This window comes from Perna viridis, chromosome 9, assembly GCF_037379345.1.
Source record: "Perna viridis isolate PV_CMFRI_1.1 ecotype Kerala chromosome 9, ASM3737934v1, whole genome shotgun sequence".
Lineage (NCBI taxonomy): Eukaryota > Metazoa > Mollusca > Bivalvia > Mytilida > Mytilidae > Perna > Perna viridis.
Genome location: NC_142453.1, coordinates 20,957,022 through 20,982,628, shown reverse-complemented (window position 1 = coordinate 20,982,628; position 25,607 = coordinate 20,957,022). Strand labels below are relative to the sequence as shown.

Sequence of the window (25,607 nt, the reverse complement as noted above, 5' to 3'; positions counted from 1 at the left end):
ATTGCATTATCTCGACCTTCTGCATTCTTGCAATATTATGATACATCAGTAATAATGACTGTTCAATCTGCTAACATATCGATAAAAAATTACATTGCTATGTGCTTACATATCAGTGCGTTTACCTTTCCATGGGTTAACATAATGATTTTGAAAGCCCAGTGTTTTATGTTGTTCAATTTGTGCACTATAACACATTTAAGTACTTAATATTTGATATACTAATACATTTCGTGGATTTTTGAATATTTTAGGAGACCTATGGTCTTAATACTAGTCGTCTCCAATTATACAAAAATCACCCTTTGTACAAATATTGTTTTGATGTTTTGGTGTGCTTTACACTTTTAACTTTAAGGTTATTTGCAAACAAAATGTCCTCAAAACCAGAATATGTCAAAGATCGAAGCAGCATTGATGTACTCCTATGTTTTATATAAGGAATACATCCTCAGTAAACGAAGCCTTCGTTGAAGCATTACAATGTTACTCTTTTATGTAATAGTGTGAATGGCATGTTCCTTAAATGACGATCGGGATTCCAATTTGTACGAAGTTTGTACTTTGAATTGCTCATCTTTTCAATCACTCAAGTGAGGATGACTGTAAGCTGATTTTTTTCCAAATGAAAAAGGTTTAATCAAATGTTTTGATATCAGTTTATGCTTTATAGATGTTGTGATGTCTTGAAATAATCCGTTTTTTTTAGGGATTTAATACATCGCTTTACCACAAAGAATTAGGGATATATAAACCACTTTATTATAAGGTCACCTTCATATCTCCCATACTCAAGGATATCGACGGAAAAGGAAAGCTCATGGCAAAACTATGCGACTAACACGTTGACTTCTCATTCTGTGATGTCTTTTCATTTGCGGAAAATTCCTTCAGCACCGCGGCGTATTGTGCTTTTATTTCAGAACAACACATACTTCATGTCGAAGCTTATAAGAATCTAAGGGGACAATGTGTACCGTAATAGACTTACACCAAAGCTCATGAAACAGGTTTGTTTGGCTACGAGATTAAATTCATCAGTACATATTTAAAAGTGTTATGGTCGTTGTCATGAAATCGTGGAAAGATTATTTTTATGTATCCATCTATAGAACCGGTTCTTTCATATTTATAAATATATAATGGGACAAATTATAATAGTTTCGTCAATTTAAATATGTGAAGTATTATGTTATCATGCAATGATTGCATCAGAAACATAACATTTTGTTTTAGTCCCAAAACGTGTCACGCTTATGCAATATTTAAGACGGCAAATGGAAAGTTTATGAATTTTTTAACATTTAAACATGTTACCTACCGAAGCTTAATGATTCTTTTGAAAGTTGAAAATTAAACACAGGTACAGATGAACGCCAGCTTCAACATTGTTTTCCAGTTTCCTGTTTTTATCAATTGCACCATATCTGAATTAACAAATTACATAGCAAAATTGGATTTTAAGAAAAAGTATAAAATGGAAACGAAATTATTTTGATACTTTTCGGTCTCAGAACCAGGCCAAATGTGTATCACGGACAGATTTTACTGCAATCCCCCAATGCTTATTGAGTATATTTGAGCGCTATTAAGTAGGACACGATACTAAGCATATGAACAGGTAAGACAATTTATTGTAGTTATTAAGATTGTCACTAACACTGAAACCTAACATTGATGAAGGGGTAAGTTTATTATTTTACTAGGCCCTTTTCGATCTCGATTTTTCTCATGAGAGAGAAGAAGAGAGTTTTTTTTTTTTTCGATTTTAAGTCTGCTTCAAGTTCATCATACGGTTTGGATCTTTTTTTTAACGTTTACAACCTTTTCTTTATTAGAAATCTTTAGAATTTTACGGCTTTTTTTCTTCTGTAAGTCTACCCGTTTTTGAAATTCTAGTATTACTGCGAATGTTTGCGCAGAAACTTCATATGAAGCTATTATAAAAGAAAATTTTGCAAACTAAGAAAGCAATATTCTTCGATAACGTTATCAAAAACAAATGTTAAAGAATTTAACAAGAAAAGGACATAAAAAGAAAAAAAGAGATTTGATGATTTTAGCGTTTTTTCATGATGTGCAATTTCTTTAAACTAGTAAATACCTATCAATAGCTTTCAAAACATCGAAAAATCCAATAAAAACTGAAGCAACGACTATCACACAAGTACTGAGAATTAAAATTGATTTTCATTCCGTTTAGTATATGTTTTTTTTTTTCGTTGCAGAATTAAGCCTTGTATCTTTCATAAAGAACAGTATACAGACACGTCTATTTGTAAATGAAAAATGAATCAAATGGGAATACTACTGATAACATGTACTATCTGTATACAGATTAACTGTGATTTATTAGGTAAGTCTGTTAACAAAATAACACTGAAACCTGTTTCAACTGAACGCGAATAAACCGGAAACCGGTCTAAACAAGACATATTTTGAAGCCCCTTTATATCAGTTCAACTATATCAAGGTGTAAACACCTCACTAAAATTTCAGTTCGAAAGGGTTCGGTTTACTTTGTACTTTACACTGTACTCCTAAGATATCTACACTTTCAAATAATGTAATATAATTAACGAAACAGTATAAAAGACTGAAAATGCTGCAATAAGACAAAATAAAACATTATTCAACAAAGGAATGGAAAGACAGACAAAGGCTTACATTTTCTCAGTACACATTCTATGGTAAATATACCAATTCCATTGTGTATGAGGATATTTTGATTTGAAGGATCGAAAAATGGGGAGATCGGTTGAGAGGTATTCATTTCAACATAATGAAAAATACAAAACAATAGCTTAATTTTAAAAGGATTTTAGAAAGTATCAAATAGCAATTGTTAATGTAATATAATGGTAAACAAAAAAATCATCATTCAAAAACTGGACGTAATATCAAATCAAAATGTAGTCAAATGTTTCTCTTTCTAAATATCGATGATTACACAATTTAAAATACAAGAATGTAATACTTTTTTCGATTACAACCAAGCATTATTTTTTTCCATTTTGGTTCTCAAATAATTTTTTAAAAAATGAAAGAAATTGAGTACCAGTCCATGTAAAATTCAGACAATTCCCATAGTAAAGGTGATTCATGGTTTCGAAAAACCCAGGCCAGCGAACAAATGATGCTTATTTGCTCTATATATGCAATATTTCAATGTAACGATAGTCCTTTTTGTATTCAATCAAGAACGATAACTTATGCAAAGGTGCCAATTTTATGCACAATCTATATATTCTTTACATCTCAAAAGCGCAACAGCAAAATGGAAAACTAAGACTGGTTTTGTGGTCTTTAATTAGTTTAAACATATTTTATTTGCAAATAAACAAATTTAAATTAGACACGAGTTATTCCAACTCATTATTCAGTATATGAACAAGAAATAACATTGCCTTTTTGACATGCATAACTCACATTCTGTTTAATTTTAATAAGAATTGCTACTTAAACATTAACGTACAAAAACGTATATTACAAATTTATAATTTATATTTTTTGATGCAATATTTGAGAACACACAATAACAGAGATTCATAATTTGTTGGTATTTACGTCACTCCCTGATACATTAAATTATTGATCAACACGTATTTAATATTTGCTTTTTAGAAATAGGACCAAAGCGCATATGTTACGAAGGATGGATCTTGCATGAAAGTTTGTGCTTCATGATCAGTACAGAGCGGAAAACCTGGACAGATGCTCAGGTAAATAGCATGTAAAGATATTCCACATTCCAACACACAACTTGCTTGCTAATATAAGAACTTGGACGCTGTAGCAGAGGATTTATCCTCATTCACAAAAAGTAAAAACAAATACATATTTGAAACTTGACCTCACATTATCTGCTTGCTATTTTCTAGTTTTTTCAAATGTGTAAACTAAATAAAGAAAATAAAATTCGAATTGTGGGAAAAAAAGCCAGAATATTTAGTTGCTATTTCAATCCGCTGAATCGAATTTGATGAAACATTCTTTGCTACATAATGCCATTGTGCACCTCTCATTATGTTTTTAGCCGAGATTAAGGGTTCCCTGGAACAAAACTTTGACTTGTTATAAGTAAATTAATGAAGGCTTTCTTCTGAGTCATAACTTTACAAAAACTGCTGACAATTTCACAAATTCTTCTCTACATGGTATCAATGTGAACCGACTTTTGTTCAGTTATTTCTTATCAACCTTCATATCTGCATTCCTATACCGCTTTAAAGGAAATCTAGAGTAGCTAAATATCACCGAGTGATATTTTTAACAGACTTTGTTAGCTTTTTGTATTAATGAAGTTCATAAATTATTTACCTATTTATTGTGAATGGTTCGATGTGCATCGTTACAAGCACGATTCTGTATATTAAACTAAAAACGCATGAATAGAAAGTCGGGTTGTCAAACAATTAAATATAAAAAAAAATCGTCGTCAGACAATGTTAATATTTCATGGTCATGTTTGAGTGATCTCAATATTTGGCGTCGATAATTATAAATTTTCATTAGAAAAACGAGTCTGCCTCATACATTTTTTCTACTTTCATAATAAATGTTTTGCTTTTGACTCATTGTAATCTTATTTATTTTACCACCATTGCAAAGCGGAGAATATAGTGCGTTTGTTTGTGTATACCTGTCCCTTATTTATCTCGTTTAAGTAGCTTTACTGACATCTTTGGATTCCTCACTTCGTGATTGATTGTTAAATGCTGCTCTTAAGTGACTAATGTGGATTGTGATATGAGTATTTGTATAATTCTTTTTTTAAGCATGAATGTAGCATCTTGGGCGGGACCTTGTGCGAACCTAGAACACAATCTACTACGGACTTTTTATCAAAAGAATTGTCAAAACAAAACAAGACAAGTGAGTGAAATTAATACTTAGCCTTTGTCCAATGAATTATCATACAATAGAACTTACGACCTTAACTTAGTTCAAAAAGCACAGGTAAACGTATCTACTAAAACGAAAGATTTTGGAAATACTTTCATCGTTTAACATTTACATGACAATATACAAAACTACTCAATTTCGTACGATGACTTTCACATGTTTGATTGCTTTATTGTTCAAGTCTTGGTCGCTTGTATCTTGGTTAATTTGAAGATTCTTTGATCTTAGCCACCGCTATATAGATTATGCTTTGTTTTTAAACATTCCTAGATCCGGAAACATCATACATCGAATCTACCGAACAGAATGTGACAAAACGGTACTACAGATATTGTGAAGTCAGTCTAATACCAATAGCTTAATCTATCATTAGATATTAATGTAATAGGAAAACTCATTATCAAACTAAACAAATTAAACATTGTATAAGCAAATTTGCTGGTCGCAAGTTAGTTAAGGTACTTTCGGGAAAACTCCGGAAAAAATATGATGGAATTTACGGATCACTTTAAACCTCTTATTTCTTCCACATGATAAATATATTTCAGTAAAAGTTATGATATAAGAAAACAAGCGATAAAAATACTTTATTTATTGTTTCTATATTTAGAATCGAAAGTAAGCATGTAAAATGACACTTAAAGGCATATGAACGAACTTCTCATAAAGTCCTGCGTGAAAATCCCAACAGATCCATAAAACAAATACCTTACAAATGCGGCGTTAAAAGTAGTTTTGGAAAAGTGCAATACTACGATTATTAACAAGCTTTAATATTTTATTGTTGATAAAATTCAATGAAAAAATCGATAATTTTGACTTTCCCGCTGTTCAATTCGCTCTGCAAACTTTATACTTGGTCAATATCCATAGGCATAAATCCATATTATCGAGGATTTTTGAAACATGAGGAAGTAGTTAATCTGAAGGGTTTATTACCCAGGACTTTTTACTTTTATGCATCAAGGTGGCAAACATTCGTCCTTTCATATTTCGCCAAGCGCACCGGTGATCAGTTTTTGATATCGGGTCTCCTTTTCGAAAAACTACGATATATGACATAGTAGCATATCCGGCGTATTTCTTCAATATGTTGAAAATAAAGATTCACTTTTTCAAATACCTATTTTTAATGCAAAGTCATTAAAACACGAAGGCAGAAATGGGTAATAATTAAGTTCTTACTGAAATCAAAGTACTCATGCACTGAATCAACTTATTTCGCTTATTTGAAAATTTAATTTAGAATAAAAAAGGGATAAGATATACATAGAAAGCCGAGATCAACAAATCAAAATACAAATTTGTTGTATTAATTTATTAATATTAAAACCACTAATTAAATTTCATTTGATGCTCAGCATAAATGACGCTAATTTAGTCTTTAAAATAGTACGCAAAAGTTCACGTGGCATCGAAACAGTGCACAAGTTTGTGTTTTATTCAATCTCGAGAGTGTCTTTTTTTTTTTTTTTTTCATTTTATTTCTTTTATATGTCATCTCTCAGTTGATAATATATACATACAGAGCTCAAATGCTACTAATTGGCACAACATACCCGAAGTCTTACAATATGATTTCAACAACAGGGTCAGATGAAGGGAACATAAGTTATACATTTTAAATCCCTTTACACTCGTGGACAGCCCTATTATCACATATAATTCAAGCTACGCCTAGTTTTGAAATAACATTACGTTTTCTTAAAATGTGGCCAAATAACGAAATAGATTAATAGTTACAAATCACTATAACACAAGACCGCAGAAAATGCATTATTAAAATAACCAAGCCACTTGTTTTATTTTTATTTGTCTCGATAACTGCCCTCAAATTGGTTAAAATTGAGATCCGTTTCAACCTGTCAGCGTTTAGTTTGTTTAAACCAGGATGTTTTTTTTTTGTTGTTGCTTTTTTGCTTGTTTTGTTTTATTTTTTTTTTCGTTCTGAGGGATATATGGATATGGCAGTGACCGATCGGACGCAGGGCGTGCGGACCTCTCCTGTTTTTTTTTATTTTTTAATCTTCCGCATGCAATGTGAAGAAAGCTCATTCCCCCCTTTAGGACTGGTAAAATTGTGCAATCTAATAGGGATTCCTTGCCTAGCCAAACATCAAATGGCTTTTTATGCGTCCAACATTTGTAGACAATTTGAATATCGAAAGTAAACGACTGGTGTAGTCATGTAAATACATATAGATAGAAATGAACAACTTGTACCAATAAGAGGTACGACATCAAATGCTTTTAATTGAAATCTTATTAATTCAAACCAAATAATATGCTATTCCAGGGTTGTACACGGGTTGTTATATTAGGGGGTGGCGTACAGTTAAAAGTTCTGAAATATTCTTTTAGAGTGGGTCCAATATAGATATCTTGTGTGGTAAAATTAGCGAAAAATTAAAATTTCAATCTAAAACAGCCTAAATCTACCCTTGGCAATCCATGCTTTGCACATTTGGGGGGGGCGGCACGCCCTCCACGCCCCGCCTGATTCTGCCCCAATGCTATTCAGATTAACAGTTTTTTTTTGTTTTGTTTTTTGTTTTTGTTTATTTGGGTAAAAATGAGAAAACTAATTTGATATTTTTTAAATATATGGATCCATTTTCTTGCACCGGTGTAATAGATAATTTCATGTGCTTACATGCTATACATATCATCAGGCGACTGCTCCATCAATTCTGAGTTTCATTCTAAATTGATAAAATGATAAAGTTGTGTCACCTAAGCATGCCTTGAATTATATGACACATGTGGGAAAATCTAATTGTGAATAAATGATAATCATTAAGCTGATATATTAATGAATTTTTTCTGTCTAAAAAAACTCAAGACAATCTGTATGGTTATAAATGAGCTTTGTCGTAAAACGACATATATTTTTTTTATAATCCAACATTATGATAAGGGTTGGGTACTAGATCTGACAGCTACTCACCAATACATGAATTCATGAAAAAAGTAACTCCAAGAGATATGTTTCATGGGTTGGATGTTTTTCTAAATAGTTGAATTTTAATCTACGAAAATTACAAATGTATTCACATTCATATTTACATATTTGTTAAAATATTTCTATTACGAGTTACATGTATACTGTACATGATCATATACTGCAAACAGAAAACTTGGTTGCTAGTACATGCTCATCCAACACATACATGTAGAACAAACATTTTATTTTATCTAAGATGTATATGAAATTTCATTGAAACAACAAAACAGAGAGTTCCTATGGAAAACTATATAGTCATCAACATAAAACATGACTCACACTAAAGCCCCAATAAAAAGAGTTTTAAAGGCCCGGCGAAAAAGTCAACAGAAAACACAGGAACATAAAATTATAAAAAAGAACAAGACTAAGATTGATTTCTTCAGAGTCTGAATGAACCATATCTTTAGTTAATTAGAAACATTCATGTAGTATTATGGACTTGTATATTCCATTTTTGCAGGGCACTGATAGCATGCTTAACTAGTAACATGTATAGTTTGTACATTTACTGTATCTACTGTTCCCTTTTACATTTACATACATGCATGTAACTATTAAACCAACTAGTGGCCATTACATGCCTTCCTTGAACATTTGACAATTATATGGAGAGACATTGCAACTTTTGAAGAAAACTGATTTATTAATTTGTAGTGGTAATAGTGATTGAACAAGTATACAAATAAAAAAGGTCATACATCATGTACATAGAAAATTAAAATAAATGAGTTCATCATTATAGCTTAGTTATAAATGTATATAAAGGAATCATATATATACTTCTGAACTTATTCAAGAAGTACAAAGTACTATAATAAGGAACTTCTGTTTTTTTGCACAAGTGCTAAGTTTAGTACTTTTTTTTAAAAACTAGCACTAAAATGTATGAATATGTTTATGGTTAATGAGTATGCAATAATAATAATACTTCTGAAAATTGTACTTGTTTGACCTCCAGTAAATCTTTCATTTTTTTTTTTTGCAAGTACATGCAGGGAATTAGACATAAATGTGTTATCATTTATAAGTGCAAGTGTCTTCTCTAAAATTGCCTCATTAAGCTTCATACTTTGTTCTATTTTTAAAACATGAAAATTTCACTTCCTGTTCATCAACAAACAACAATTTGAAAAATATCTTTTGTTATAATAATTTATACATGTAAATATATACATATTTGCATATATATTCCTAATACCATGTTATTTGTTGTGGCCAAGACAGCTCTCTAGAGTCAATGTAAGCAAGTTGTTATTTTACTGACCTATTCAAAATCATGGCATGGCATAATAAATGGTTGAAGGTATCAGCTTGAACTGAACAATTTACTTTGGTACATCCTGCAATATATAAATATACACAATATTGTTATATATCAATACCATACTTTTTCTGTACTGGATTACATGTTATGATTGGCATGTCATCTAATATACAGCTTATTACAAAACACCTAATATCAGGATTCTCGATAGGTCATTGCAATCTTTATATAAAGATATTAACTATTTTCACTTCATAAAACCATGTCGACCATAATAAGAAAATGAAAAAAAAAATATTAAATACATCATTTTATAACTATGGACCAAATATGTAACAATAACTCAAGCTAAGGAAATTGCAAGCAACTCTATTACTAGTCAGAAAAGATGATTGTGATTGTGCTTGAATATTTGTAAGAAAGGTATATGCCTTATAAATGTGGTAGCCAGTATATCACACTATTTACAGATTTGCTAAAATTAAAAATGAAACAATTGAAGGCAGAGCTAACAATTTAAAAAAAAATAATTGTATATTTCTTCATCAGGTAATAATGAGTAATCAATGGAACCAAGGTTATAGCGGTAATCAAAAGAATGTAATCCAGGGACAACGACCAGACATGGAAAACAGACATACACAACAAAGAACATAAAGTAACTAAAATCATACATACAAAGTAACAAAAGTAAATGAGCAAATCGGACTCCACTAAAAACTGGGAGCATGGACCAGGTGCACCGGTAGGTTAAGCGTCCTCTGCTTTTCTAGAAACACCCGCCGAGTTGCTCATAAAAAGTCAAGTTCGGGGTAGACAAACGAGGAAAGGAAAACTATGACCCGTTGAATAAATCAGTTTTCATGGTGCTAATGGATACACCATAACGATCCACGAGTTCATGATGACGACCATAAAAGTTCTGTAGTGATGATTTCAATCTCGTAGCAACATAACCCTGTTCCAGAAGCCTATCTGTTAGAGTTCTAGCGCGATACAAAACGTCTGCGTAGTTTCGGCAAGCTCTGGCATAACGTATGAGTTGTATATGTACATTGTACATGTTAGTTGTAATCTCATTTACTACTGGTGCTTAGATACATGTATTAACAAGATGTTAACATTGAAATATTAATATACAGTGCTACAATTCATCATCACCCATATGCACTTGTGTGTGTCAGTGTACATTTAAAATGAACTTTAAGTATGAAATATATTAAATCATCTGGTTGTACTGGCAAATGCCTTTCATATTTGGTCATCTTCTGCATCACATGGATAATACATACATACATACATTGATGTGTATGTATATAATCCTTGTTCAAACTGTTCAGGTAGTAAGAAGAGAGAGTCCTAAAATTATAAATGCAAAGTGAGTCCCATGTGTTTCTTTAAATTTTATATTTGTGAACTGATTATACAATTTGCTGATAAATAACAAACATGTATGAAATGGGTTGTCATAGTATTATCTTGTGTTCACAACAGTTATATTTTGGTGAAAATCATTCGAACACATTACTCTTTCAAATTTTTTAATGCCTTCGTAATTATAAGAAATCAGTTAAAAAGAAAATACACTCCTGACGCTGAACAATTGTTATGAAATCTCATAGTGCATTTATTCCTGAATTCATACACATACATGTACTGCTAAATTCTGTTTAGTGCAGAATGAAATTACATTCATTTTAGATGCAAAATATTGTAAGAATTTTCCCAAAGTTTCATAACCATTGGTACAGAAATTTCAATTTCACAGGCAATATCCTGTAATTATGATTAAGGGTTTTCATACTAAAGAACTTTTAGTCTGCATGTTTCCATGTATGTATCAGATCACTAGCAGATCTAACACCAATGTCAAAGATTACTATTATAGACTAGTGCTGAATTGTACACAAGTAATGGTCACAAAGAACAGATCAGAATGCAGCATGACACAAGGATATACATGTATGTTTGTCATACATGTTATCCTTGATACCATATTTCTGTGATAATTTCGAATATGGAATAACTTTGGCTATACACTACAAAGATATGCATGGTTATAATCGATCTCGACTCTAGTTGCAAACCTTGATATTGAAAATGAAAAACATGTAAAGATTGTGTACAAAGTCGGGTCATTGTTTCTGGACCAAAGAAAGGCAAAATTTTATGTGTATGATCAAAATTGATAGAATATCGATTGATAGAGTTAATAAACATTATCTGTATCTATCACTTCATACGTTGGTATATTGAAAAAGCGGCAACAATACGTTCTGTAACGTAAATTTCTTCTCGCTAGTTGAAACAATGTGCGATCAGCTGACAGAAATAATATCTAAAGCTTCTCAGTAACGTCGTTTTCCGTATTATAAGGTAAAACGCTCCGCCCACGACTAATGATATGCACATTCACAAAATGGCATATTTCCTCTTATAAATATTGTGTTCTATCGTCTTGCAATAAAATTTTGAGAGAAAACATTTATTTCGTCCTTATAAAAGCATAATCTGTGTAACAAAGACCGGGAAATATTGAAAAAAACACCTCGCTATGATCGAAGCGAAGGCAATGGCGTCGACGTTTCTATAACTACGAAATGATGTCACGACAGAGTTATCTCCCCTGGTAGAAACCTCAACGAAAGTACCTTAACAACCCTGCGGTGTATCAAGACAGGAAGAGGATGTTTACCAGACCGGTGCACTTGGTTCATGCTCCATACCTATTTTGTGAAGTCCAGGTTGTTTATTGACTACTTATTTTGTATGAGTGTATCTTTAGTTACATGAACCATGTTCGTTGTTGTTCGATTACAACTGGAATCATTGTTCCCTTACCCGCCCACCTTATCACAGGATTTCTTCTTATCATCAAGAAAAATGAGATCCGCTCATCTTATTTATTTTAATGTATTGTACCAGATGTTATCTCCAAGATGTATTTTTTTCACTGGACTGATCATGTGTCATTAAAAATCATTGCTGTTGTGTTTTAACTGATTTGCGTAAAAATGCTAGAGGTTATAGTTCTTCTAAGTGTTAAATTTTCCAATCTCTCCTTTTCTTATTGCCTCATTCTCCATATTCCAAAGCCACATTCCCCATACATTTACGTCTCATTCTCCATACTTCAACGCCCTACTCCTCATGCATTATTTGCCTATTTGCCATGCCCCATTCCCATGTCTGATTACCCATTTATATTCATGCAGATGTTTAACACAGATTTTTCATATTACCTCGGTAAACAGAACGCTTATATAAACTTATTTCATTGCAAGTTTAAAATTTGGTTTGGTTTAGACTTGATTCACTGTAAATGAACGACATTACTTTTTGGCAGAGTTAAAAACGTAATCATAGCTAAATATCAATTCAAGCTAATACAAATAAATACATAACATATAATTCACTTATTGGGCATTGCGTAGTTGATACAATCATTTCATTATAATATATCATATCTTAATCTACTTTTGGTAGAACATTATTGGCTTGGAGGAAGACGAGACAAAACAAACTCTGCTAGGTAAATATACAAAATCATCTTAAATAAATGTTAGAGACACAATAAATGTTCTTTTGTTTTCTGTCTGTTCACTTCTGCACACGTGTCTCCTGGGCACTAAATTGGTGAGTTTAATACTAGTTAAAGGCATTGTACGTATAGGTTATGAATCAAAAATATGTTGAATGAAATGTCAGTAAATCAAGAAAATACACATAGAATTTGTTAAGATAGTAGAGCCTGTCTATTTTAGTTTTAGTATTAATGTAAGACACTATTCATATTACGAATTTGAATGCATACTTATACTTAAAATTCGACCAAATACCCACTATATATACCTGAACAATTTCAAATAATGGTAGAAGTGTCAAATTTGCAAATCAGGTATGATTGTTTCATCCGCGAGACTTGAACTTCACGAAGTCCAGCGCCCTACATTACTCGACCAGGTTCGGACCCTTATCTTCCGTGTGTCACTTTGATCAGATGGAGCAGGGTAACGAACAGAGTCGTCACATTCTGAGACGTTTGTATAATATTGATTTGTGGTGACATGTATCGTTAATTTATCTTCTATTCTACATAACAACACCAATATGAGCTTTCCCGTACTACTATACATCCCGAACTAAGTAACAACCCTAGATTTAGCCTAAGAGAAGGAAAGACCCGGTCAGCGAAAGCTATATTTAGATAAAAACAAAAACAAAACAAAAAAACTGACTGGCCGAGTGATGTAGGTTGCTGTACTTTGTGCAGGCGGTGTTGCCATATATATCACAGCGTTACGAATTCGAGTCCCACGAAGGGAACACCGCACCATTTCTTTTCAAATCTGACAGTTCTAACAACGTTGGGAATGTCTCAGACCCTTCTATGCTTAAGTTGTCTTCCTTGTATCAATTGATCCGATGGAGTCATTTAGCGAATACAGTCGTCACATTCTGAGACGTATGGTAGTTATTGTCTTATCGGTTAAGATTTAATTGCAAAGCGCTACTAGATTTATTTGAAAATGAATAAAAGTACTAATATTAAGGACGTTGCATTTTCCTGAAGTTTATTTTGGCTGATAATACATCAACGGTGCTACTATTGAACGATATCGAAAGTGATGTAACGTTTTTAGAAAATATGAGGAAAAAATTCAATCTATCAATTATTACTAAAGACCTTTTGCGCCTTAACCATACATCGCATGTGAAGGATAGTAAATAGTATCAACAAAGCTCACCACAAAATCAAGCCAATACTTGTGGCGTATTTAAAAGGTTATTGATAGTGAGACCTTGAGTAATTGAAACACTAGTTTGGTGATGATCTTGTGTCAACATATAAACACATATTGTAAGGATAAGAGACTTTCCGAAGCATGGAATAACGTTACGTTCATCATGAATTTCCTGTGGATGTAAGATTTTGAGTTTCTGTATCCAAAATCGTGTATCCTGTAAGGACTGTTTAGATTCGTCAACACAATAAAGGTCACAGACGCGACAGTAAAACAAATACATCACATTTGCACTCTTGCAGTACACGTTACAAAGGCTAAACAGTATGCACGTAGTCAGGTTTGGTGGATTACAGCTATTGGACATAAGATATTGATGGGTGTCTGTTGGTTTGGGGTATAGTTCTGTGGAAAACTCACCCTCTGATTATGTGCTGGGAGAAAGGAGAAATGAGCTAGCTGCGGTATATGTTTCATGAGTGAACTTGAGAGAAGGATTTGAATTTCTGGCACCTGTAATGAAATCATTAAGCCCTACTTTGTCATAATGCCATTTCATGCTCAAGTCATCAATAAAATTAAACACGGACAATTTTTTTTTATCGAAGGTACTCTTTCAGATTATCACAATGAAAATGTTATTATAAATGTGAGTCATTTGTACCCAATGCATTTTTTTTGTAATAAGTGGTCTCGATTAAAAGTAAAGTTGTTCTTATTTAGATTAATTGTGGGCAAAGTCACTAGGCAGTCAGTAGTTGGTAGTTTTACCTCCATAGAATCCCATACTTCTCTATAGGCTTCGATAGCCTCAGTATGAGGAATTTTGTTATTGTTAAAGGATGTGGTAACGGCCACAGTGACTGAGGTTGAACTAGGAGGAAGAGGGTTCAAAGCCGGCATTTTGGTAAATAATCGGTTTTATCTTTTATTAAAGACAGACGTTTTTCAATATGTAGACATAAATGAAAGTCTTCGAATTCTGATTTTTTTGGGTAGGATAATCGTTGGCAAATACTGTAAGTTTACCTAGATTGCTGACTTTGTGTCTCATTGGAAGGAGATATTATTGACCAGATTTTATTTTCAGGTTTTAGATATTTTTAATTTATTATTATTGTTATTATTATTATTTATTTTTTTTAATGTCATTTGGTCATTTTCGATCAATTCAGTTTTGCTTTTCTCCGCACTCTTTTAAGAAATTTACCAGAATGTTCGTATTTAAATCGAGACTTGGCCTCCTAGATGGTGCCAAACTAGCTCATGACCACTACTGCGCTGCCTTTGTTTGCAGGCTTCATCTAGATTTCTTCTATGTTTATAAAGTTTTGAAAAACAGTGCATTTCTCTATCTCAAATCATCTAAACTGTCTATGTTCACTATTAAAGTTCTAACTAATGTTTTGCATTATATTTAAGAGATTCTAAAGTTGAAACTTTGCTCTTTTGAGGGAAATATTCAATTTATAAACCGGTAGTTGTTTTCATTCACTCTCACTTTCCTCCCCAATCTCTTCGGAAGAAGAGTACTCCTTGGCGCTAAAACTTCCACCGATTTGCCGAGTTAATCAATCAAAACGGTTTTACAGAGCAAACTAGAAACAGGGAGAAATTTATGACCTTAGACAATTACAAAGTTCTTTGGTTTAAGTCATAAACGTCTATTTCGGTCTGAGCAAGTCTGAATTGTAAGGGAAAAAAACGTTTAAGATATATCCAGTTGTTCAGTATCTTTTAAGTTTGATATCTGATGTAGTCATTTTAGGTTTCTTCAGTATAATAAGGTCGGTTTAGTCTTCCATATCCAAGACCGATTCAGTCACGTTTCGACTATATGGGAGTGTGTGCCGAAAAGGTTGTTTAAACGGTATTTGTCTGTATTAAGGTGGTTATAAATTATTCAAAACATTAGGTTATTATTAAAAATATTGTCCGAAAAGGGTTGGGTAACTTGTACTTATATGTGTTTGCCTTTACAAGTCCTGGCGTGATCTTTAAATTTCTTCCATAAATTGTTGTATGCAATCGAAAATAATCCAACAAATTTTGAACAAACAACAAAATATCTGACTGTTTATTTGAACAAGACTAAACGCGAGTTACCTGTGTCGAAAAAATTTTCAGTCTTAAACGGTCTTGATATTTCGAACTGAAACCGCTCTTATTGTTTACACATCCATTTTAAATATGTTTTAAAAAATGTATATTATGTATTAAGACTGAAATGGCAGCTTAAGACTTAAACGTGTCACGATTTTCATTTCCTCTTTCGTCTACCCCAGACTTGACTGTTTATGAGCAATTCGGGGTTATTTCTAGGAAAAAGGAAAACTGAGGACGCTTATTCTATCGATTCACCTGGTCCATGATCCAAGATTTTGTTATTGGAATCCGAGTTGTTCATTTACTGTTTTCCTTGTCTGGTCTTAGTCCCTGGATTACATTTTTTTTATTTCAAATGAAATCTTGGTTCCCTTAATTTTTCCCATTTTAATCAATTGAGTTCTGATATTGACTTCTTCACAGTTTGGGTTCAGTATGATCAATGGACGTTTTAATCAACAAAAAAGTGTACGACCCAAACCTCAAAATAGTGTATCAGAAGCCTTGCTGGTGTTTGTCGCAAGGCTTAGAGCTTTTTGTGAAGTAGACTGGTTCCCGATCGTGAGAGTGTATTGCTAGTAGCTAATACCTGGAACGTAGTCCCGGGAGCCAGGATATTTGTGAAGAACCATAGTAGTGACATAAATAGTGTTTCGCTTTGGTTAATCCGAGTTTCTTTTTAATATTCGTTACTGTTCGTAAGCGGCAATGTTTTCGGATAAAGGAAATCCATATCTTACATCCACATGGAATTAACTAAACCATGAAGGTTTTACACAGTTTGTCTTCCTTACACTGTTTGAGTTATAATTTAACACAAAATTCATGATCATCTCAAATGCACAAATTTAACCATTAAATACAAATTTTAATATGTCGCCCTTCCCTTTTCTACACACTCATTTTATCTTAAAGGCACTTAAAAAAAACATTTGTTACCTGAAAATTTTGCTGAATTATATTTTCTTATTGAATAATATCTTTATCTTTATAGAACTGTTCGGTATCGTCACGATTCGACAATTTTAACATAGAAAAATATAAATTAAAATAAAAACATTACTCGCCTATACTTTCAAGTACATAAAATATTTTGTTTCGTTTACGTATATATTTTATTTGAGATGGGTGTGGGATTCTAACGTCGACGAAATTTCATATACGTATTGGATTAACACACAACCCAGTGACCTTAATGAAGAATGTTTGGAAATAATCGAAGAACACAGTTTTATGTGGAACGATGTAAGCTGTACTCGTGAATTCAATTTTGTCTGTCAAGGCCGTCCAAGTAAGTTGTATATTTTTAACAATATGTTGTGTAAGAGCAAAGTAATAATGTATGGACTAGGGACAAACAAAGTACTGAAAAATCCGATAAAACCTCTTAGAAGTCACAAAACTAAAACATGAAATAACCGATCTAGTCTCCGCTATTAATTATGGAATATGGACCTAATGTACAGACAGAAGAAGCGCGCTCTATTTTCTAACACCCGCCATCTAAAAGCTAATGTAATGTGTGTTTCAAAAATCAAGCCTTGCCCATTGAACGAATAAGCCAATACAAATAATATCTGATCGGGTTGCCTCTGGGAAACATCTAGTTAAAAAAATCGTTTTGTCTGTATTTCTTTGTTTTTTAATATCATTTTTGACTTCTGAAACATGTGGTATCTAAACGATGTACAAAAAACGCCCCTCTTGTTCTTTGGAAAAAATAACATCGCCATACATAATTCATCAATAAAATGTGTAGTATATCACCGGGCATCGTTGCACGCCCTATGAACTTCAATTGTTTTCTTTCCACAGATATTATTTCCACTATTGTCCAGGTAAATGACAGTGAAAGTATTAACTTACTATGTCCGATAGGCACTCTTTCGTCGACAAATATTAGATGGAAACGAACATCCAATGGTATTGAAAAACCTTTACCAGATACTTCGAATTATTGGAACGTTACCTTTCCAAATCTGGTGATTCACTCAATCCGTTGGTTTCACTATGGTACCTATATGTGTGATGTGGCTTCAAAAATTCAAAATATAACATATTTATTCAAAGTCAATGTAATAGCAAGTGAGTAAAATATGTGGTTTTGAAGAAAAGAGATGTATTGATAGAGCATAATACATATATTGTACTTCATGATAAAGAGTATTTCATAACTTACAAAACACTAAACAAACCAATTTTAATCAAAAACCTCATTTTAGCTGAAATATACTTTCTTCAGGGGTGATTTTGAAAACTTTTGTCAAGTATTGATAGTTTATAAGTAAACTATTATTCTTCTGTATGTTTATGTCAAACACGTTTGAAAGATGTCGTTATTTCTGCTCTGTTAAAAGAGTAATTAGGGGAACGAGACCAAGATTCAATATTCAAAGGGCATTCAGAAGAAGGTATTGCAGGGATGAATGACAGACCGAGAAAATACACACACACACACACACACACACCAGGCAATATAAAATAACCAATTTAAAACGCTCAAATAATTATATGTAAATGAGTTACTTAGAATCATCTGAAAACTAGTAGCATTGGACAAAGTGAACCGGTAGGGTCAGCGTCCTCTCATATCCTAGATTGACCCACTGAGTTGCTCATAAAATGTCAAGTCCGGGTTAAGACAAAAGAGGATAGGAAAAATATGACACATTGAACAAATTGGTTTTCATGCTGCTGATGGAAGCACTGTTTTGCAATATTTGGTCATAATTCGCGAAAACAAAGCACAAGTATTTTGGTAAATGTGCAATGATATTTACTACTACTTTAATATATATATATGATCCGATCCGATGGTACGGTGGTGGTATATACAAATGCGAAATTACTTCTTATATTCGGAATTTAACCTATGAATTTGACTTGAGTGTAGATTGAGTAAGTAATAAACATACATATGCACAACAAATTTACAAATTGATATAAAGAAGCAAGTTGTATATAGCATTTTCTACCATAAACCAGTCTGTTACTTTTTCAGGAAATATATTGATTTCAGGTAGAAAATAAATCACCAGTGTTCCAATGCGTTATTGCAAGAAGTTCATACTTTACTACTATTCCTGTATGTACAAACAACACAAGATTATAATTTGAAGTACTACAAATGAAACGCGCAACTAGCTAGGTCACCCTAAAATCGAATGAATGTTCAATGACGTGTTCAATATAAAAACTATTCTATGTTTTGTTATTTCATTTGACGACGCTTTTTGTTACACTATTTTTCTCTTTAGAGTTTTGTTTCATTTACAGTTGCTACTTTCCTATAAATTCGACATGTATACGTTTGTTAGTCTAAAATCCCAGCTGCCTACATTACATAATTGTTTGAATATAACTCAAAATAAAATTCTTGTTTTCAAATCTCAATCTTTCTGAATGCTAAGTTTTGGCATACGAGTAAATAAATAAAAAATCCGCTTAATTTTAGCACGCTAATTTCATTTTGAATACTACTACATGAGTGTAAATTAAAGTTATAAGTATCATACTTGAATATACATATCCGTGCAGATTAAAGGATCTTAATAGAGAACGTGTTAGGTGATGCATTCAGGCGCAGATCAAAGGACAGGCGTGCCTCATTCCCCAAAAATAGGGAAGAATAATTTTATTGGCATGAAATCTTGATTTTTAACGAATTCTACATCCAACTTTATGCTGCTCATTATGGTTCTTTCGTTTTGTTGATTTATTTTTCGTTCGTTGTTGGTCAAGTAGTTCACGCTCATCACAGCTGAAATTTGTACTTTGTGTTCCTCTTTCAATGTTACTGTTATTTTAATTGATTCTGGTAACAATAAGATCTTTATTGTAAATGAAAATCATTTGCTATTTCCGCTCCACTAAAACAACCATATACAGGTGCAGATCAAATATACTTTTCGCCCAAAATGTAACGACTTAAATCAATTTCCCTTGGTGAAACAAAGAAAGTAGAGAGAGCGAGAGAAAATGTAATTTTCAGAAATACATCCTGACAAATTCTTGAGAATTTTTCTGAACACGAACTTAATGATATTCAGTATAATATAACACATACTGATTGCATTTAAAAGGTGGTATAAATGCACTAGATTACCACACTCAGTATTTGTCTCGGGTGATATTCTTCTTTCGTGAAATAATTCAGTCCAAAGATGTCATTCGCCGAGTCTACTCTTCAAAGGTATGCATATCTAACAATTTCACAAAATACCCCTGTCAAAACACCAGTTTTGAACTTTTTACATTGCGCAATGCATCTTGATCGGGAATGAGTGTAAAATACTCAAATCCGTGAATTTATAGACGGATCACATTAATTCGGATATGAACTACTTGTTTATATCACAGGTTCAGATAACCTATAGTCAATACTTTTGACATTAGTATCTGTAATAGTATTTGGTGATTCCGAGTTTTTAAAGACCTTGAATACTAATACAGGCCTCTCATGGTCGATGTTAGTGGTTAGTAGAATTAACTGGTGTTGGTAGCGGAGGCCAGCCTTCGGGATATCTAACCGAAGAACTCGGGCAGGGCTGCTTTGTAGATCCCCGGCCTATACTGCCAGACCCCACGTGGATCAGGAAGGGTTTTCCCACTTTTTCTTTTTGGAAGTACGTCTACGGAAAACTGCGGTATATTGCTTGAAGATTATTGACTTTTATATATGGTGCCTCATCATTGCATTTATAATGTTAAAACACATTGCCTTTACAATGTTTAAATGATGTGTACCTTTTGCAAATATTTTCCCCCCAAAAAAATAAATAACAGTGCACAATTTTGAAATTCAAAATACATTTAGTTTATTTCTTTTATTCTGGTTATGTTATAAAATATAAGAAATATTCAACAAGCTGTTAGAAAAATAATAAAGCTAGGAGGTAATGGGCGAACATTAACTATTCTAATGTTTTATCCCCTCCCGTATTCTTAGCCATACGTATTTCTTCGTGACCGAACGAAAGGTAAGTATGATATTATTAAATCGATTTTCAGTCTAATAAATAAAAGGCCAAGTTTGTAGAGGCATTACATTAATTTTGGTTATAATTTCAGTGAAATCAAAATGAGTTAAACCTTAGTTTGAGCATTATTTCTACTATAATTGAGCTCATTCAACATAACAAAACAGACGATCCCTATGGTACGTCCGTTCGTTCGTCAATTTAGTGGAAATCTCATTCACTTTGATAATGTTGCTATATAAAACACTTTTATCTTAAATGTTTACAAATGACGTCAACCTTGCAATAACACTTGTAATTTAAATAAATCGTCAAGCGTGCAATATAACAAAATATGGATTTCTCAGAAATACATTGTTTAAGTGAAAACTTTAGATAAAAGCTTTAAATGTACTAATTATATTTAATTAATTGATTAATTGATGTTTAAAGTATAAATATGCAGCAGATAGTCTATTAGAAACACATTATGTTTAGCTCACCTGGCCAAAGGCCATATGTGCTGTTGCCATCACTTGGCATCCCTGTCATCGTCGTCGTTATCATTTTCGTTTCTGAAAAAAATAAATGGATTTGGAGGAAACTTAGCATGATGGATCTTTAGGGTATCCTGCTCAAAATTACAACTTGTATTGTTTATCCTTCAAAAATATGGCGGCCACTACTAAAAATAGAACAAAGGAGTCAGACAGCAATTTTTCGTAGATATCTTCCAGACTTAGGCTTTGCAAAATACTAACACGGGGTTAAATTGATCACTATGGTAATATCAAATTTTGGTGAAAATATGTTTACCCATGTTGGAGTCAATGTTTTTTATGGACGTTTTTTTGTCGCCGTTTTTGATGTTTTTTTTATTTTAAATAAAAAATCTTGTATTCAGAAACTGCTGTACAGCAATCAAGAAAGTTGGTTTGTTTGTTCCGTAGGGTATTCTGCACAATTTATTTTACAAATTGTTATCCATTAAAACACATGACTGTTTTTGCAAGAAATTGAATGTAGCTTATCAAACCGGGTTAGCGACCCAGGCACTCTAGAGCCTCTAGTTTACTTGTCATTCATATACATTAAATTTCAAATAGCAAATCCCTATCTATATTCTAAATACAACACAGACCGGGAAGTGTCTTTTTTAGGTTTATATATGTACACAGATTTTCTACATAGCTTTTTCTCATTTTTATCACTGATGACTTTGAACGTTAAAATGTCGATATGAAGTAACCTAGCAAGATTAATCAACCTTTTTAAAAAATGCGATTTTTTTTTACATTTTTTTAAGATTGACATGAAGTGTATTAAACAAATTCTACATGTACTTTTAATCCATTTCCATATACATTGTGGGTGATCCCTTTCTCTTTGCGGAAGTTTTTCCTTCTTCATTGACTGTAGATAGTTGATTTTTTTTCCAATAAAAAATTCAATTTAGTGTATGTGTTTGTGAGAATTGGGCAAAATGGGGAAAATCAGAAACATGTATGCCAATCTGACAACGTAATAATACTCGAAGATACTTTCTATATTTGACAATAACACTATTTTATATCTTCATCACTAGCTTTGATCAGGAATTTTTCAATAGATACTTAGAAAAGTGAGGTTTTTGACAGAATTATCTGCCCTTGAAAAGTACATTTTCAGTGCATTTCAATGAAATGTGTAACTTAAAGGTCCAGCATGATATGGACTATTTTGTCTGCTTTGCTTGATTATGATGGTGGAATAGTCATAATACACTAAAAAATAGATATTTTTATACCCTATTACCGGATTCTTAGAGGGACTGACAAAAAAAATATACTTCTGCAGTGAAATTTAGTTATTTCACAAATGATTTATATGTTTACTTTCTATGGTTTAAAGTCAATACCTTGTTTTTAAAATTAAAAAAAAACAAAATTGTTTTTTGCATTTTCAAAACCTTTTTGCTAATTGAAAAGACACACTTCTGTATGATTTTGCTACAGGGCAAAAAAAATGCATCTTTTGATATATTTGTGATATGTTTATCTTTAGGACGAATATAGCGTTATTCTTCTTTTGCAAATATATCTACGCTCATATTTTTCAGACGACGGAATGTGTCCATGTACTTGTGATTACAGGGACAAACTTATTTATTGGGCTGAAAATTTGATTCCGAATCGAACAAACGAGGAATTGCTAGAGATTCTCAAACCTGTACTTAAGAAACTAGAAAATGAACTTAAAGTTCAAAACACGAAATTATCATCGTATAAACGAAAGAAGACATCAGCTCCGGATGACAGAAAATCGTCAAATACTATTGGCTATGTCGGTATTGCTTTTATTGTGACTGTTTTTGGTTTACTAGTTGTTGCTGACGTTACTAAATTAATAAGATTTATATGTGGAGTCTGCTGATGGCATAAATGTAGACGTAAATATTTTCGCAGGAAAAGTAAAGTTGGATTGCAGATTTAAAGGATCTTTTTTTAAATATGTTCTTAAATTCTTGTGAACTATATTTATGTTGTTATACTACCTATCTCACTTGCAGTTATAATATCTCTCTTAGCATTCATAAAAAAATCAAATGCGCTTTGACAATTTTATGCAATCCGTTTGTTTTCTGTAACGTCTCGTTTAACCGACAATCTCAATATGAAATGCCCGTCAAGACGAATTGGAATGTTTCTAGATATCTGTTTTTTTCTTCATATAGTTATTGTTTTGTGGTTTTGTGGACATATAAAAGATTCAGTTTTTGAATTAGTCTCTGTAGGAATTTATCAATTTTCAAACTGATATAAAAAATGTGCATACTGTAATTTCAGAACATAATACGATATTTTTTTTTATTTTGATTTAAAATTTGCAATAATAAAAATTAGTACCTTAAATTAATGATTATGCAAAATTTAATTCATAACATGCGTAAAATTTGCATTTCAGACTAAAATTTCTTATTAACCAGTAAACGATATTCATAGTGTTACGACAAGTCTCAATCGACATCGAAAAATTCTGCAATTATCACAATAAGTTTTCACAACATAGACAAATTATTTTCCATTAGAACATTATACTATACTGTGCTTGAATTCCGTCAAAATGCAATATCTTTAAATAAAAGCATATCTTATCTTGTCTAACAACAAATAGTTTTTGATCAGTATGAGTAGTTCATTCGAGTGAAATATTATCGTTTAAGACCAATTCTGATGAGTGAATTGATGTTTAAATGTTTCATTGCTTAATAAAAATAAAATATTTATACTTTTACATCATCTTCCAAATATACAGAGGAAGATGTTTACAAAATGCTGGAATTTTTAATTGACAACATATTTGTCCAGTGTGGTGGACGTGTTTTTCAACAAATGGTCGGCATTTCAATGGGAACAAATTGTGCTCCTTTACTTGCTGACCTATTCCTTCACTCTTATGAGGCTGACTTTATAGCTGATCTGACCAGAAAGAAAGAATATCGTTTGGCTAGATCCTTCAATCTCAATTTCCGCTATATAGATGACGTATTATCTTTAAGCAATCCTAATTTCGGGGATTTGATACATCACATCTACCCAAAAGAACTTGAGATAAAGGATACTACAGACGCTGTGAAGTCAGCCGCATATCTTGACCGACACTTAGAAATCGATGTTAAAGGAAAACTATTGACCAAACTTTACCAAAAACATGATGACTTTTCATACAGAATTGTCAACTTTCCTTTCATCTGTGGCAACATCCCTTCGGCTCTTGCGTATGGAGTGTTCATATCACAACTCATACGTTATGCCAGAGCTTGCCGAAACTACGCAGACTTTTTGTATCGCGCTAGAACTCTAACAAATAGGCTTCTGGAACAGATTTATGTCGCTACAAGATTGAAGTCATCACTACAGAAGTTTTATGGCCGTTATCATGGGCTCGTGGATCGTTATGGTGTATCCATCAGCACCATGAGGTCTGATTTATTCAACGGGTCATAGTTTTCCTTCCCTCCTTTGTCTTCCCCGGACTTGACTTTTTATGAGCAACTCGGCGGATGTTTCTAGAAAAGCAGACGACGCTTACCCTACCGGTGCACCTGGTCCATGCTCCCAGTTTTTAGTGGAGTCCGAGTTGCTCATTTACTTTTGTTACTTTGTATGTATGATTTTAGTTACTTTATGTTCTTTGTTGTGTATGTTTGTTTTCCATGTCTGGTCTTTGTCCCTGGATTACATTCTTGTGAAAGATGTTTTATGCTGGAAAGCCAAAGAATGAAACAATATTATTTCAGAGATAATTGACAAAAGAAATCAAGCATAAATACTTAAACAAGACACCAATCAGTAGATTAGCAACAACGCTTCCAAGAAACAAGTAGTTTCTCCGAAAAAAAGATAGCTACTCAGTTAATTATTGCTATTTGTATATATAATTTGTTCAATTACAATAAATTGTATACTAAAAATATCTTATGCCTTTTACACGTGAAGCTGCTGCTGTAAATTCTATTTTACTTTTATGTAATTCCACGGACAAATCAATACCGATTATATCATATTCCTATACTTCACATATTTTATCCAAAATTGTCCGTTATAAAAGGCTATTGTAGAACCTCGAGATTGAGGTCTTCA

General features: G+C 32.4%; 1 protein-coding gene across 2 annotated transcripts; it reads left to right on the top strand.

Moving 5' to 3' along the window:
• Window positions 1-1,218: 1,218 nt before the first annotated feature.
• On the top strand, window positions 1,219-24,135 carry LOC148607287 (snaclec agkisacutacin subunit A-like). 2 transcript variants are annotated; one of them, XM_088546047.1, is made up of 8 exons: window positions 1,219-1,621; window positions 2,229-2,356; window positions 3,625-3,722; window positions 4,779-4,875; window positions 12,663-12,708; window positions 17,152-17,318; window positions 17,843-18,112; window positions 23,084-24,135. In XM_088546047.1, the coding sequence occupies exons 2-8, from the start codon at window positions 2,290-2,292 to the stop codon at window positions 23,395-23,397; spliced, it is 1,059 nt and encodes a 352-aa protein (XP_088402173.1). In that variant the 5' UTR covers window positions 1,219-1,621; window positions 2,229-2,289; the 3' UTR covers window positions 23,398-24,135. The 2 variants fall into 2 exon arrangements, with proteins under 2 accessions (XP_088402173.1, XP_088402174.1); XM_088546048.1 differs by having other exon boundaries at window positions 17,843-17,865; window positions 23,084-23,272.
• The last annotated feature ends 1,472 nt before the right edge of the window (window positions 24,136-25,607 follow it).